This window comes from Grus americana, chromosome 4 (assembly GCF_028858705.1).
Source record: "Grus americana isolate bGruAme1 chromosome 4, bGruAme1.mat, whole genome shotgun sequence".
NCBI classification, from domain to species: domain Eukaryota; kingdom Metazoa; phylum Chordata; class Aves; order Gruiformes; family Gruidae; genus Grus; species Grus americana.
This window is the reverse complement of record NC_072855.1, coordinates 67,980,381-67,994,743: the sequence shown is the minus strand read 5'-3', so window position 1 is coordinate 67,994,743 and position 14,363 is coordinate 67,980,381. Positions and strand designations below refer to the sequence as shown.

General features: G+C 36.5%; 1 protein-coding gene across 3 annotated transcripts in view; it reads left to right on the top strand.

Moving 5' to 3' along the window:
* The window catches only part of HHIP (hedgehog interacting protein), an 81,757-nt gene that overhangs the window by 53,501 nt on the left and 13,893 nt on the right, over nt 1-14,363 (top strand). For all 3 annotated transcript variants that reach the window (XM_054825316.1, XM_054825317.1, XM_054825318.1), the window contains exons 6-11: nt 283-456; nt 1,863-2,006; nt 2,910-3,031; nt 5,060-5,183; nt 5,859-5,989; nt 6,600-6,681. In XM_054825316.1, the coding sequence (XP_054681291.1) occupies nt 283-456; nt 1,863-2,006; nt 2,910-3,031; nt 5,060-5,183; nt 5,859-5,989; nt 6,600-6,681 (777 nt within the window). The remainder of the gene's footprint in view (nt 1-282; nt 457-1,862; nt 2,007-2,909; nt 3,032-5,059; nt 5,184-5,858; nt 5,990-6,599; nt 6,682-14,363) is intronic.

Here is a 14,363-nt window from a genome sequence, read left to right as displayed (position 1 = left end):
GAACGCCAGTGAGTGCACTGTTTTATTCTTTTTAAGACTTTTTTTTTGTTATTCTGTCACTTTTTAATTACAGTTGTTTCCTAGTTATTGTGTATAGGCAGCAAAATAGTTTTTTGTGAATGCTGAAATACTGAATTTTCTCAGAAATAATTATTTGACATTCTTCCACCAAGTTACAACATCCACATCTTAAAGCATAATTTGAATGACTCGAGTTTATTTTTAGAAAGAAGAACAATGATAGTGAACTGTCAAAACTGTGGTCATATCTTTATATTGCAGGAAAAATCCACACCAAGTTGATATGAGAACAGCAAGAGTGTTTTTAGAAGTAGCAGAACTACATCGAAAACACCTAGGAGGACAGCTTCTGTTTGGCCCAGATGGTTTCCTATACATTTTTCTCGGAGATGGCATGATCACTCTAGATGATATGGAGGAGATGGATGGTTTAAGGTACAAAAAATACCAATGGATAGACTTCTATTATTGTCTTCTGGTTTTGCACAGTATTTGGGGTCAGAATCAAAAGTCGTCAGCAGTTGTCAGGACAAATCTTACTCCCCCTTCCTTTACTACGTAATCCCACTATTTTCAGTGCCTGGGTTTAGCAAACTGCTGATTGTCAGAACAGTCCTACTGCTTAAATACATCTTCTTGAAGTTGTGTGCTGTCAAACCATTTAAATATTGGAGCCCTCACCAGTAGATGCCATTGTATTTATGCACAGGTTAGACTTCTTTTTTCCAAACTATCATTGTATGAACAAGACAACTTTATTGAGCACACAGTCTAAAAAAAGTGTCTACAAACACATACCAGCATCAATAAGAACACTGTATCACTTGGGAAAATGTCTAGATAACATATGAAGCAATCCTACTTTGGTTCTACCTATACAGTTTTCTCAACCTGTTTTTTCCCTCTGTTTCATTATGCTCTGCTAGAGTTGCAACATTTGCCTTTAGAGAAAATGTGGTACTGAGCCTTTACAGACTTAAAAGGAGTTGCTGTGCTCAAAGGCCTCTTTGGCTCAGCAGAATAGCAGGTGCTCCTGCCCTTTGCAGTGAGGATACACTTAAAGCCAAGGTCAGAGAGCAATTCTAATACTTGATTTTAAATTAATGTAAAACAAGGTGAGACTGAAACAGGTACATGATGAAGACAGACAGAAAGGAATCAATTTAAATATCATGTCTATTCATGTTTGTAAAAAGAGTTTTGATGCTCTTCTACTCCTACATTCTTGTCCTTCTCCCTTCCTCCATCACAATCATGAATGTAAGGCAAAACTTTTTCCTCTGTCCTGTTTCATGTAACAAGAAAGTTCTGATTCTTTACCAAAAAAACCCAGTATCTCCACTGAACCCACATGATTACTTTCTTTTAAAAAAAATAAAATAAAATAAGGTATAATTAATCTTTGGATTGTATTGTGACTAGAAATCATTGAATTCAAGAGTAGGATTCAGTGTTAGCAAAAAGCATTATGTAACTACATAGTGATTATATCCGTAGTTACTCTAGAGGAGATACAGTATAAAAGATGTAATAGCCTTATATTTGAAGCCATAAAACAATGTTGATGTATGGAAAGTTGCTCTTATTATCAAGTTGCTTCCCCACAGCGTGGTCAGAGGCGTTGTAGTATGCACATAACGAGGCAACATATTGGTCAAACTGAATCTCTGATAGGTTCTGCTACTATTCTTTGGACTTGCATGTACCATAAATCCAACCTAGATGTGAGTATTCAGTAAAGTGGGTGGTTTATTTTGCTGGTTCACTGTAGTATTACCTGGATTAAATCTACCAGTAAAATACTTTTAAAAAACAATTATTTTATCCTCCAACTTTCTCAGTGATTTTACAGGTTCTGTATTGCGCCTCGACGTAAATACTGACCTGTGCAATGTCCCTTATTCCATACCACGGAGCAACCCACATTTTAACAGTACAAACCAACCTCCTGAGATTTTTGCACACGGACTCCACAATCCAGGACGGTAAGTTACAATTAAACTGAATTACTCTGGAGCTGATACTGTTTTCAACCAGAAATCTTTTATACAGTTGGGTAACAAAATTTTAGTAATAAAGGCACTCGTGAACTTTTTAAAACTTCCACTCCTCCACCTCCACATACATGTCACAGTTAGAAACAAACGTGCATTGGCAAAGAGGAAGGAGAGGAGAAGGCACAACTATTACAAGACCGAAATGACAGAAACAAAGTACAGGATTTTTGTTTTTAATGAATAATAAAATTTTTACCTTTATGAAAGAAGAAAACTTAAAGCACAGAGTTGGTAAAGTACAGCTGAGATGGGAATCTGAGAAATGAGAGCAGTAGAATCTTGATTGAGAAACAAAGGCACGTGGAAAACAAATGAGAACATCTGGTGATATCTAAACAATAACAAGAAGGAGAAGAACGCTTTAACTAAACAACACATAATTCAGCAAATTAGGTGGGTGGTAGTACTGAAGTGACATTTAAAGTCATGGTTTGAAAAAATTCAGAAAGTCAAGTTGTTCAGATAAGGAGTTGATTCTTGGACTTTTTAACAGTACAAAATTCCTACACCATATAAGTGAACTCATTTAGCTTGGTTAAAGCATTATTCATTTCAGGTGCTGTTGAACAGAGTACATTTTATCGCTAGGAAAAAATAGTTTTACTTCACATTATATAAAAAATGATGCAGGGATGGGAAAGGTATATTATCTCTTGTATACAAATCTGACGCACTTCTCAGATATTTTGGCTCAGTATGAAACAGGTCCCTTAAATGAGTAGGCACCACAAAGGAACAATAATCCTTCAAAATGCGATGCTTCATACTATTGATAGATAATTATATGAGCTCATCTATCTTGTGGATTTTCTTATGGTTTTTGTTGTACAGATGTGCTGTGGACCGCCACCCAACAGATGTAAACATCAATTTAACTATTCTTTGCTCAGATTCAAATGGAAAGAACAGATCTTCAGCAAGAATCTTACAAATAATAAAGGGTAAAGACTATGGTAAGTTCCAGCCAGGGTAAAGCTACTGGGAACAGTCAGTTTCTATGCCCATGGAATAATAAATAGAAAGCAGAAAAAAATAGATAAAGGACTGTGTAGCCATGATAGGTAACTTACTGCATAGACAGGATAGGTAACCTCCAAAAGATAGAACTTATGGAAAGTATGGTACAAGCAGATACAAGATCCCAGACAAAACAAAATTTAAATGACTCAACTTTGTTCTTGTGGGTGTAGAATATCATGTAAATAAGATTTAAGAAATATGCCAGTTGCTAGTCTGTCAAAGATCTCACTGTTGCCGCATATGATGGCTCATAAAGAAAAGATTTTGGAATATCAGGAAGTGATGAAAATATATTCTTAGCCATTCACAAATAACCTTTTAAGATACAGAATGGAAACCTCATGTAATGTGCCTCCTATAATGGAAAAAGTGAGATAGACAACAACAGACCACAACCAAACAGGGAAATGACTGAGCTCTGTCTAAATGTTACGAAAAAGTAAAACTTAGAAAAATGCACTATGCTACTACTTCATAATAAACAACTAGTTTAGATTAGATTGCAAAAAGATAAACATACTCAGTTTGTGAATGTGAAGTGTTTCATGTGCTCTCTGAATCAGTGTGATTGTCAGTCACAATCTCAGTTCAATGCTTAACTCTGACACTCACCAAGATCTCTCGCTAGTTCAGGCACGCCAGGTGACAGTTACTCTGAGCTACCATCTACCTTGGTTGACCATTTAGCAGCTTGTAAATTCACAGTGGTAAAAGGTGATAAATGCCAAAGGTGTGTAAAGGCATCAAGAACTGGTCTATCTCCTGGAACATAGCGTTTTGTGATTTTATTCACAACCCTCGTTCTCCCACCTGTACTTTACATGAAAGCAAAGCAGCTGTGCTGGCTAGTACAATAGCACACAACAGTGTGATGCACTTGTCCTACTTTAGTTATTGCATGTATTTTCTGTGTTCATTTTATAAAAGCCAAACCAAAGAATAATATTTGGTAAACCACTGCTCCAATGGAATTTTGACTGTATCTTTATTGCAGAGTAAACTAAGCACTATTGTGTCTATCCAGAACAGCTTGCCAATATTAATACTAGGTTGTATTCAATGAAAAGAGCTCATCATCCTTTTCTCCCACATAAAATTTCAACTCTTAATCTTGTAGAATAATCTGGGAAATTCATTTATCAAAGACTTGCAGGTAGCCCTCCAACTAAAAAAAAAATTCCTATAAAACAAAATGGTCTATTGGCTGTGGCTTTAATTTAAAATTATGCAGTTAGCATGTCAAGTTGAGCCTACTTTTACTCTAAGCAGTATTTGAGTGCATGAATAGGAACATCTACACTGAAACTTCCTTGAAGACATTATTTGATATAAATCAACTCCGCGGTTTTGTAAAGAAGGAAAAAAGTATGTGTAGGAACTGCAACTACAACAGCAGCACAAAATAAATTAGCACAGGAAGCTACAGCCAGCAATACTAGTGTTTTATCGGACGTAACAGACATACCATGTTTAAAACTCTGATTTTGAAAGAGTTTCTCAAACCATTGAATGGCTTTGAAAACAAGTTCTGCTGAAAATCACTGGAATTTCTGCTTTTAGATATTGGAAGGACTTTACAGTGAAGGGGGTTTAATTAAATACCTGAAGTTCAAGAGATCCATTCTGCAGACTGTATTGACACTTAAAATTTAATAGCAGTAATCACATCAACTTCAATGAAAGTCCAACCTAATCCTTATATAGTCTTATCCTCCCAGCCTGTGCACATGGAAGAAACCAGTGATAGCCTCTCCTGTCTAAATCCCTAACCGATTGTTTCACAAACAGCCTTTGTTGGGATTTTCTGATTTTTTTAATGTTTCATTTCCGGCAACACATCTTGAATTTTGAGGAATGTTTAAACGGAATTAACCTCTTTTCTTGAAGTAATACCATTTTCATAAATGTGAATCAAAATACAAAATTGCATATGATCTAATACTACGGTAGTTCCTTTTTAGAAAGTGAGCCTTCACTTTTAGAATTCAAACCATTCAGCAGTGGATCCTTGGTTGGTGGATTTGTCTATCGAGGCTGCCAGTCTGAAAGACTCTATGGAAGTTATGTATTTGGAGACCGCAACGGGTAGGTTTCTTATAACTCGCTCTTAAACAAAAATGTGTATAAGGTATATTTAGTTATTGAGCTTCCTGTCCTGTATATTGTGTCACTTTTTGCCAATTTAGTGGTGTGACATTGCAGATTGAATTCTAGATTTGGAAATAAAATAGCACAGCGTTCTAATGAATGGTGAGATAGGTCACATATCTGATCCTTGGAAAAAAGCACAGACAAAGACACATCACGGCACTCTTAAGATTTTAGTTCTGCAAACACTTGCATGCATCATTTACACTATGATGGGAATAAATGTTAATTGTGGAACTGTTTCCTAAACAGGTCTAACTGGTAAGACATTGACAACTTTGGGGGTTTTATGGAAACATCACTGATGGAGCAAAATGAATGTGTTTTTTTGTAATGAATGGGCATAGTTTTCCCATGCCAAATAGCTCAGTATTCACAAATAGCTATATAGTATAGCTTGAACCCAATTTTGAAACATTTGAATGACAGGAAGGGAAATGCTGTGCTTTTTAAGCATCTGAAAAATAACAGGCAGGAAATCATAAGATGAAGAACTGCACAGATGTATCTATGGAGCTACTTGCAGCAGGTGTTTACTTATTTATCTGGACAGTGAAAACTCTCTATGCAAAATGTAATATAACAATTTGCTTTATGTGTTTTTGAATATAGAAATTTTTTAACACTGCAACAGAGTCCTGCAACCAAACAGTGGCAAGAAAAACCCCTCTGTCTTGGCAACACTGGTTCATGTAGAGGTTTCTTTTCAGGCCCTGTCTTGGGATTTGGTGAAGACGAATTAGGTAAATAAAAAGAAAAAGTTATAAAATCATAAGCCTTATTGATCATGCCTACTTAACTATTGAAAATAATAGTAAATGTTTAAAAAGAAGAAATCTAAAGACTATCTTTCCTTTGCCAAAGCTGTCTACACTGCTTTCAGCCACACCTTAGCAGCCTTGTAAGAAGAACTGAGAAGAAAATGGGTTGTTGGAAGGGACAAAGGTCCCTACTGTCTCTCACATTCTGTGAACTGTGTCACATACTATGACGTGATGTGTCATATATTTGCTTTTATTCCCAACATTACAGACTTAAGGGGCAAAGATATTGCATGAGCAGACCGATCCCCTTTGTCTTCCTTCCTCCTCAATTTTATTTTTTTAAACCAATTCTATACCATATGAAACAAAAAACAATCATGATAAAGTATCTTTCACATTTTAGCATCAATTTGGGGAAAGCGCATATTTAAATTTTCAAATAGCAATGATTCCGTTGTATATTTCAGTGATAAATGTTTCTTCTGAAGTTTTTTTAATCTCATCTTGCAAATACAACTAGATCACAAAAGTCATGTATTTGGCATCTTAGGAAAGGAGAACTAATTTATTGCATTGGTTTCTTTAACAGGTGAGATTTACATATTATCAAGCAGTAAAAGTATGACACAGCCTCACAGCGGAAAACTCTACAAGATCATTGACCCAAAAAGGTGAGCATCGCATTTCTCACCAAGATCAGTCTTTCCTTCTACAGGTTAAAAAACAAAAGGTGAATGTAGTTCTTTCCATGTAGCTGAATTATGCAATACTGACACTCAGTAAGAAGGGAAATTCTCAGGGCATGGGGCTTCCTAAAAGCAAATGTACCATCAGCAGCAAGCAGAATAGATTCACTAAAAGTAATCACTGTCTCATAGAAAGTGAATGTCAGCACAACAGAGGTGTAACCAACACTAAATTCTGGAAATTTTTCCTCTTCAACATTATGCTAAATGCTGCCCACTTTCCCACCTAGATTCACATTATTCGCATGTTTTCACATAAGTGTAGACATATTTAATGTGGAAGCATATGGACCAGTACAGGTGAAAGATGCTCCTGGTAGTTCTGAAGCAGAATGACTTGTAGGTACCACAGAGGTTACGTAGCATCAACGGGAGGCAGATGCTGGAATTCTCCCCAGCGCTACTGCTTCTTTACCTGCCACTGCGGTGCGACAGTGCACAATGGGAGCTGGCTCAAAAGGTTAGTACTGGCTGACAATACCTAATCTGTATACTGAAAAGCTACTACAGAAAATAATTTGACAGTACTAGCTAGTGGACAAGCCATCCCCAATCAGTTCCAGTCTCACTTCCTCAATTTCAGGTTTGCCATAATCTGGGAGGGAGAAATTCAGTCTTTCCCAAACATCTCTTCTGTTATACAGGAGATACCACCAGTGGGGAAGAATACGGAGGACTGACTCCCCAATGGGTCTGAGTTTTGTCACTGCTTACTAGTTTTCAACATCCTTCCATACCCCTGCATTTACACTGTCTCCCTCCCTGGGGAGGTTTGGAGCACCAATGAAGGAAGCCTTCTGTCCTTGGACTGCGTGCCAAAAATACACTAAATTCTTTAACAATTCTGAAAGCATTGTTTCCAAAAGGCTTATAAATCCCACTCAAATGATTTATAAGACACAGAATTAATATGATTGGTTTAATTACTTAGATTAATTTACCAGTTGAAATGAGGATAAATGAAAACTATCAAACCAGAGTTTCTTGAGATATGATCACTTTCAGGTTCTTTGCAGAGCAACTAGAGTTATGAAAATATTAGGGAATCTGGAAAGACAGCAAAAAGCCAGGCCTCAACATGACCCAGGGGCCCCAGCAACAATAAGAGAAGATGACTAGCAGATACTCACGTTAGCTGGAGAAATACCATTTCCTTCATGATGGATCTTGCTGCTCTATCAGATCAAGTCTGTGGCATGTAAAGGTACCACATCCGCCCTGCAAAAGCATCAGTAATTAACACAAAATGAAATGGCCAACAGAAATTAAGTTTGTCGTATTAATTACTTTGACCCCATCGTACCCTGCAAAAGCAACTGCCTATTTGTTCAGCATCTACGTCAGCATGTTTCCTCATAAGCATCACATACAGTTAGGCTTGCATTTTTGGTTTTGCTGTTGACTGTTTAAGAGAAGAATTTGTTTTCTTGTCAGAATTTAAATTCTAAATATTGTTATTGGGACAACAAGTTAATTCAATAATAAAGTCATTAAACTGGATGCACACTGCACTGTAAGTTACAGTAGAGTTTCAGTGTTTTATAATTATACTATCCCAAACCTATAGCAAATAATTTGGAAGCAGATGTTACTGCAGGTTAGTGCAGTCTGTCAGTCAAGGTTATTATGTATGTTTTATTTATGCTTTCTGGTATTAAAAACATTTTTTTAGAACAAAACTTGCCATTCTTACTGGGATTGTTTAGTCTGTTGGTGTATGGTTTTAAGTGAATTTTACACCCTAAATCCACTATTAGTATCTAATTACATGGGGCTGCCTTGTTTGACCTCGGCTTTTTGTTCTTGTTACCTCTTCCAGTAGGGTGGTCTTCAGCTGACATACCTGAAAGGCCAGACCTCCCATCGCTGCACTCACGGTTGGCTGTTTTCATGCATGGAAAAGGGTCAAGACTGTGTTTGGTTACTGGTGAAAGTAACCAGAAAACTATAAAATACTTTTGTAAATTGGCACACAGTTGAAGTTAAACAGACTGTGGCAAAGGGATACAGTTTTTGGTAACACTTTTGAGAAACATGGGATAATTTTCATTCAAGCAAAGGTTTGAGTTTTGTTGGTTTTCAACCTCACACCATTGCAGGCTTTTAAGTGAAAGATAATGAGTTACTTCCACAAAAGAGCATTGCAGCTCTATTTACCATTTCATGCTAATTTGACATTACACTTGTAAGCAATTTAAAAATGCCATGGCTTTGGCAAATGTTCATATCCAGCTTTATTAACAAAATATTAATTGTTATTCACATGCTAATATTTTTTGCACGCTAATATTTTGTTGCTCCTTTTAATGTTTTCCCCATGGTATGTGCCATACAAATACATCAAATATAGGCGTAAACCCTAGCACAGTAAGCTTTCTAGAACACAAAATAAAGATGCTACAGGTGGGCTATGAGCATCAAGTATAAAGAAAGTCATCAAAGTATTGATTTGTCACATCTTAGAAATTCATTACTTACTAACAAAACCCTGTGAGGGGTGGCCCCTGGAAGATTCATCAATTTGCAGAGAGCGCCTTCCATGCAGTGTAGAAAAAACAAAATTATCATGCCTTGTGGTAGCCCCTTGCTGGAAATTAATAACTACATGCAGAAATCTTCTGCTCGTGGTCATTCATAAGCTGCTGAAAGCTTATGAAATTATTCTTTTATTCTAAATAATAAATGTTACATGAAGATGCAGGATTTTGTTTCTTTTGATCTTTGTAGAACACTACTGCATAATCAAAGTTGTTCTCAAACGTAATCATGACCCTGATTTCCTTGTCTCAAATACAGATTTAGAAAGAAACCTACTACTTGGGTATTGCTAGCAGTGGAAAAAAAAAATGCAAAGAAGTGGGCAGGTTAAACATTAGAAGATCAGAGGATGAGGGTAATCCAGAGAACCCTTTACATTAGTCTTCAGTAATCAGCAATGGGAAAGTCCTATCCAAAAACAGTCCTTCACATGTAATAAAAATGAAGTGTTAAACTGAGGTGATGTATGACAAATTGATAAATATGATCAACATAGAGGTTCTGAATCCCTTCATCATCAAGGCAGTTTGAAACACAGAATTCAAGGTACCACAGGAAACTTTTCTTCAGTTCCTCCACATACTTCATGTCAATAACTAAGTAGCTTCACATCAAAAGCACAGAATTAAACAATCCTTCCTCTTGTAACAAGGTTGTTATAATGATACATTAGTACCTGGGAGCTCTTAGACAGCGAAGCAATAAATCAGAAACAGGGAAGTTAAAATGAATGTAAAAACCAAGTATGTGAGATGCTGCAAAATACACATATACTACCTATTACCACAATCAAGTAGAGTGAAGAGTATAGGTAATAACATACTTAGCTTTGAGATTGGAGGAGATGTGAAAACCCTAAGAATTACAAACACATAAAACCAGCATTAGGTAAATTAGTTAAAATAGCAGACAGAAGAAGAATTTCTTAAAACCATCTCTGAAAAATACAGCCATTCTTAGATGGTTATAAAAAAAATGTTATCACAAGTAAAATATTTTCCAGGGTTAGGAACTAATGAGAAAATATAGGGAGAGAGACTTACATACTTCTCAACTAAAAGGTAGGTTTAGTCAGATGTCCTGAAGACCAGCATTTTATAAATTGTCTCTCTGATGAAAAAAAGAAAAACTTTTTATTTTCTATTTCCCTACCTTCTGTTTTATATTTTTTCTATCTCTCTTTCTGTTTCTACAAATACATACTAATATTAATCACAAAAACATTGATGAATACATAGGAAAAATAACTAGGTAAACAGTGATATAGAAAATGTGTACATGTCCAAATACTCTGGTTAGTCAATAACAGAGAAAAAGGGAGACAAACCCATTAGAAAAGAAAAGGTAATCATTCTCTGGCATGATGAGAGGAGAAAATCAGCTGCAGGCAATATTAAAAATGCATATTTAAATAAGAAATATCTGTTGATAGGTTCATATGAGCTGTAATTTAAACATTATTACCAGCTGCTCTTTGAAAACCATAGACAGGGACAGACCAAGAAGAAAGAAAATAAACTTTGGAAGGTGGCAGAACAGCCATAATGTGGCTTTGTAAGTATTCTTTTAGAATATTTCTATTATGATCACTTTTATCTCTAAGCAAATGAAAGAGATTCAGACAAGAGTATTCAAACTGATGGACGATGCGAAAGATTTCCATTTAATAGATGAGACTAAACCCAGAAAAGCTTATAGGGCAGTCACGCAGTGCTGTATCCCCTGTGAAGTTTTAAATGTTTGCCACTGCCGATGCCGTGATTCCAAAGGGGATGAATAATTCTTTTGACCAGGATGGCTCACTGGAGCCAGCAGGTGATTTTTACAGAAGAGGGCAGAGCTTAAGTAAATGTCCTAGCACACGCACGAAGATTTCCTCTTCCTGTCTTTGTAACACCTTATAGATCTGGATTTCAATGTGTTTCATATCAACAGCCAGAATAGCTGCCTTCCGTTGGACTGAAACTTGAACTTGATTCAAACCATCTCACTCCTCTTTCATGCCCCTCCAGAGTATGTAATTCCACTTATCATCCTTTCCATCATCACCTTCTGGGATTTCCACTGTCGGAGAATATTTCCAAAGAGACTGATTTCAAACACTAAGGGACAATAGCTAGGTGATGCCTCGTTTTGACATCGTTCAGGCTCTTTACAAAAACATGGGTGATTTTATTTTTTAGTATGAGTCAAGAGTGTTAGATGGTATGATAGAAGAATAGCATTTATAAAAGCATAGCCCTCTTGAAGACTTTAATTACTATGGAAATGGAAACTCGGAAACATGTGGTATTAGACTAATCTGCATCAAGACACTCAGTTCTGATGGGTTATAGATGTACTCTGAAGCTACTACTGGAAACTCTCTGTAGAATGAGCCAATTTTGTTGGTGAATGCTCTCACCAACCCAGGTGGGCCATATGATTTCTTTCTGTTCAGAAAGTTACTATCCCTTAAGTCATTTGAGGGAATGGAAAGCCAGAATTAATGTCTAATTATGTTTAGTTTAGCCGGAGCATGCAAAATTCTTATCTCATTTACCAACCCACATGCAGTTACTATTCCCATAAGAGACACTAAAGAGAAATTAGAGCTTTTTGCGAATACCAGTCTAGAGAGTTTCACTTTACAGAAGTACTTCACAAAAACTCCTTTGTAACCACGATGGAAAAACCTAAGGATTTTTTTCAGTCACATCACAGCTCACTGACTGTAAAAGTTTTTGTTTTGGTTTGGGATTTTTATTTTCCCCTCTTTTTCAGTCTTTCTAGCATTGGCTAGTAAGGAGTTCTCACTTTTTATCGCTTTATAAGGAAAAAACAGCTCAGTTTATCTTTTGCTTATTTTCTGGAGCCTGCAGGAAGCCTCTGCCATCCTAAAGAAAGTCATACATAATAGAGCAGCTTTAGCCCAGTAAGCCAGTCTTTCCCAATTCATCAGTCAAAGTGTTATGCAAGTGGCCCCCTAAATTGATAAATTCCCACAGTGCCTGTTGACCCAGCTGCCAAGTGCTCATGCAGCAGGTGTTGTTTTCATGACCACCCTGACAGTAATACAAACTGTTTAGCAGTTGCATTGACCTCTTAGCTATTAACATTGATACAGGCTTCACTAGGGACTAGTTTTCAAACATGACAGAATTTCTTAAGACTAGAGGTCATGAACAAGTATACCATATAAGAATAAATTTGATATGCTGCTGAGTTTAAATCTTAAAAGCCGTGAGTTTTTTCCACATTATTCCCATGTAGTAAATCTGGAGACAAGTAACGAGCTTTTGGCATCTCTCCCAGGACTAAAGGTATACTTTTTAATTTTAGAAGCTGTACCTGAAGAGATGCTATATTTATTCTATGACAAGTAGTAAATTTTGTCTGTGACAAGTAGTGAAACAAAGTTGGTTTTTTTTTCTTGACATTTTCCCTTATAAAGGAAAATACCCAAACAACTAATGCACAAATTGTGGTGATATACCTAAGCATCATTCTAATACCTAATATCTTGTGTGCAGTTAATTGAAGCATAACATTCTTTCCATATATTTTGTACCACAATCAGTATTTCTACGGCCACGTCTCTTGTTCGAATTTGATCATCCAGGAATTTTCTCTAGTTTTTTTCTCACTTTAGTGGGAAAGTAGAGATTTTTGATGCTGTGTCAAAGGCACGATGGAGGAATTGTTTTCTGTTCAGTGCCATTGTATTATTCCTGAATTTGACCCTCCATTTGCATTGATTTATGTATGTTTGAGTTTCAGGCTAGTGCATATAGCAACTAAATCACTCTGTGCGTTTAGTGGAACTGTGAGAAGATACACTAAGGAAAGCGTGAAATCCTAAGCAGTTCCAGGATGAGTTTTAATCTATTAAAGCATGTTAGACTTTTATATGCCTCTAAACTAACAGTAGAGGCTACTTTCTTATACTAGCTACAGTAATGCAGCAAAAATTGTCTTACACATCGTACAGTCGAGAATTCCCAGCTCACTGGGAATCAGTGCAGGGACCCAGCCAGGGCCCCAGCCCCCGGTACAACTTTTCCTCCATGTTCCATACATTTAGAGTTGTTACACAGTTTCATGAAAGCATGTTTTAACAAGCAAGATATACTGTACTGTACTGTATATATGAACAGCTCTTTAAGATAACTAGAATTGTACAGACCATATAAATAGTCATTATCAGCTACATTTTTGGCTGACTTTCTGCGGACCAAATAGTGCTTACTGTAAGAGTAATCAAGCTGTACCCTTTAGAGTTTTATAGATTGAGGGAGACAAGGAAAATATTCTCTCTAGCCCACAGTGTGGCTCCATCTATTCCCCTCCATTTTCCACGTCAAGAGACACAGCGAAGCACTAGTTATATAAACAAAATCATAGGCTTGTCTAAGTGCTGGAAAGATCAAGTCCCAACAGTCCGTTTCAAGACTTATGTTATCTTTGTAAGATTCAGTTCAACTTAGGCTGAGCCCGAAAATTTCCACCCCTTTAAAGCCTTAAGAATACCAAGTGTAAGTATTGTGGGGCAGAGACTTTCTCTTGATACGTGTTGGTATCGTAACGGCATTCAAATCCTGAGAAAGAAGTGTGGCTTTTCCCATAGTACAACTAAGGAAAACCAGTAATTCTTCTCACACACAAGAAGGATTCTGCTGCAGCTGCATTTGTGTTCCTCTTCTCCTAAGGCACTCTGCCAACCAGAATTTTTTCCATCTTTGTTTCTACTCCACCCCACCATTAATAAATATTATCCGAGGCTGATGAGTGCAAGTTATTGATTGATGGTAGAATAAAAGGCAAGGTTATATTAAAGAAAACTTTAAATCATAAAAGTGACCAGCCACGCTTTGCTGGATTCAAGTATGATTTCTGCCTCCCTAATGAAATGCAAATAAAAAAAGAAGCATATATTCCAGGACTATCATAGATAAATACATCTATTAATAAAATAAATCATTGTCTTCACAAATAAAATATCTCTGTGACTTATGAGGTCATTCTTTGCTAAAGATAAGCAACTGGAGCTCTTTTCCAAGAGATGCTCCAGGAGTCTGAGGTTATGCTTC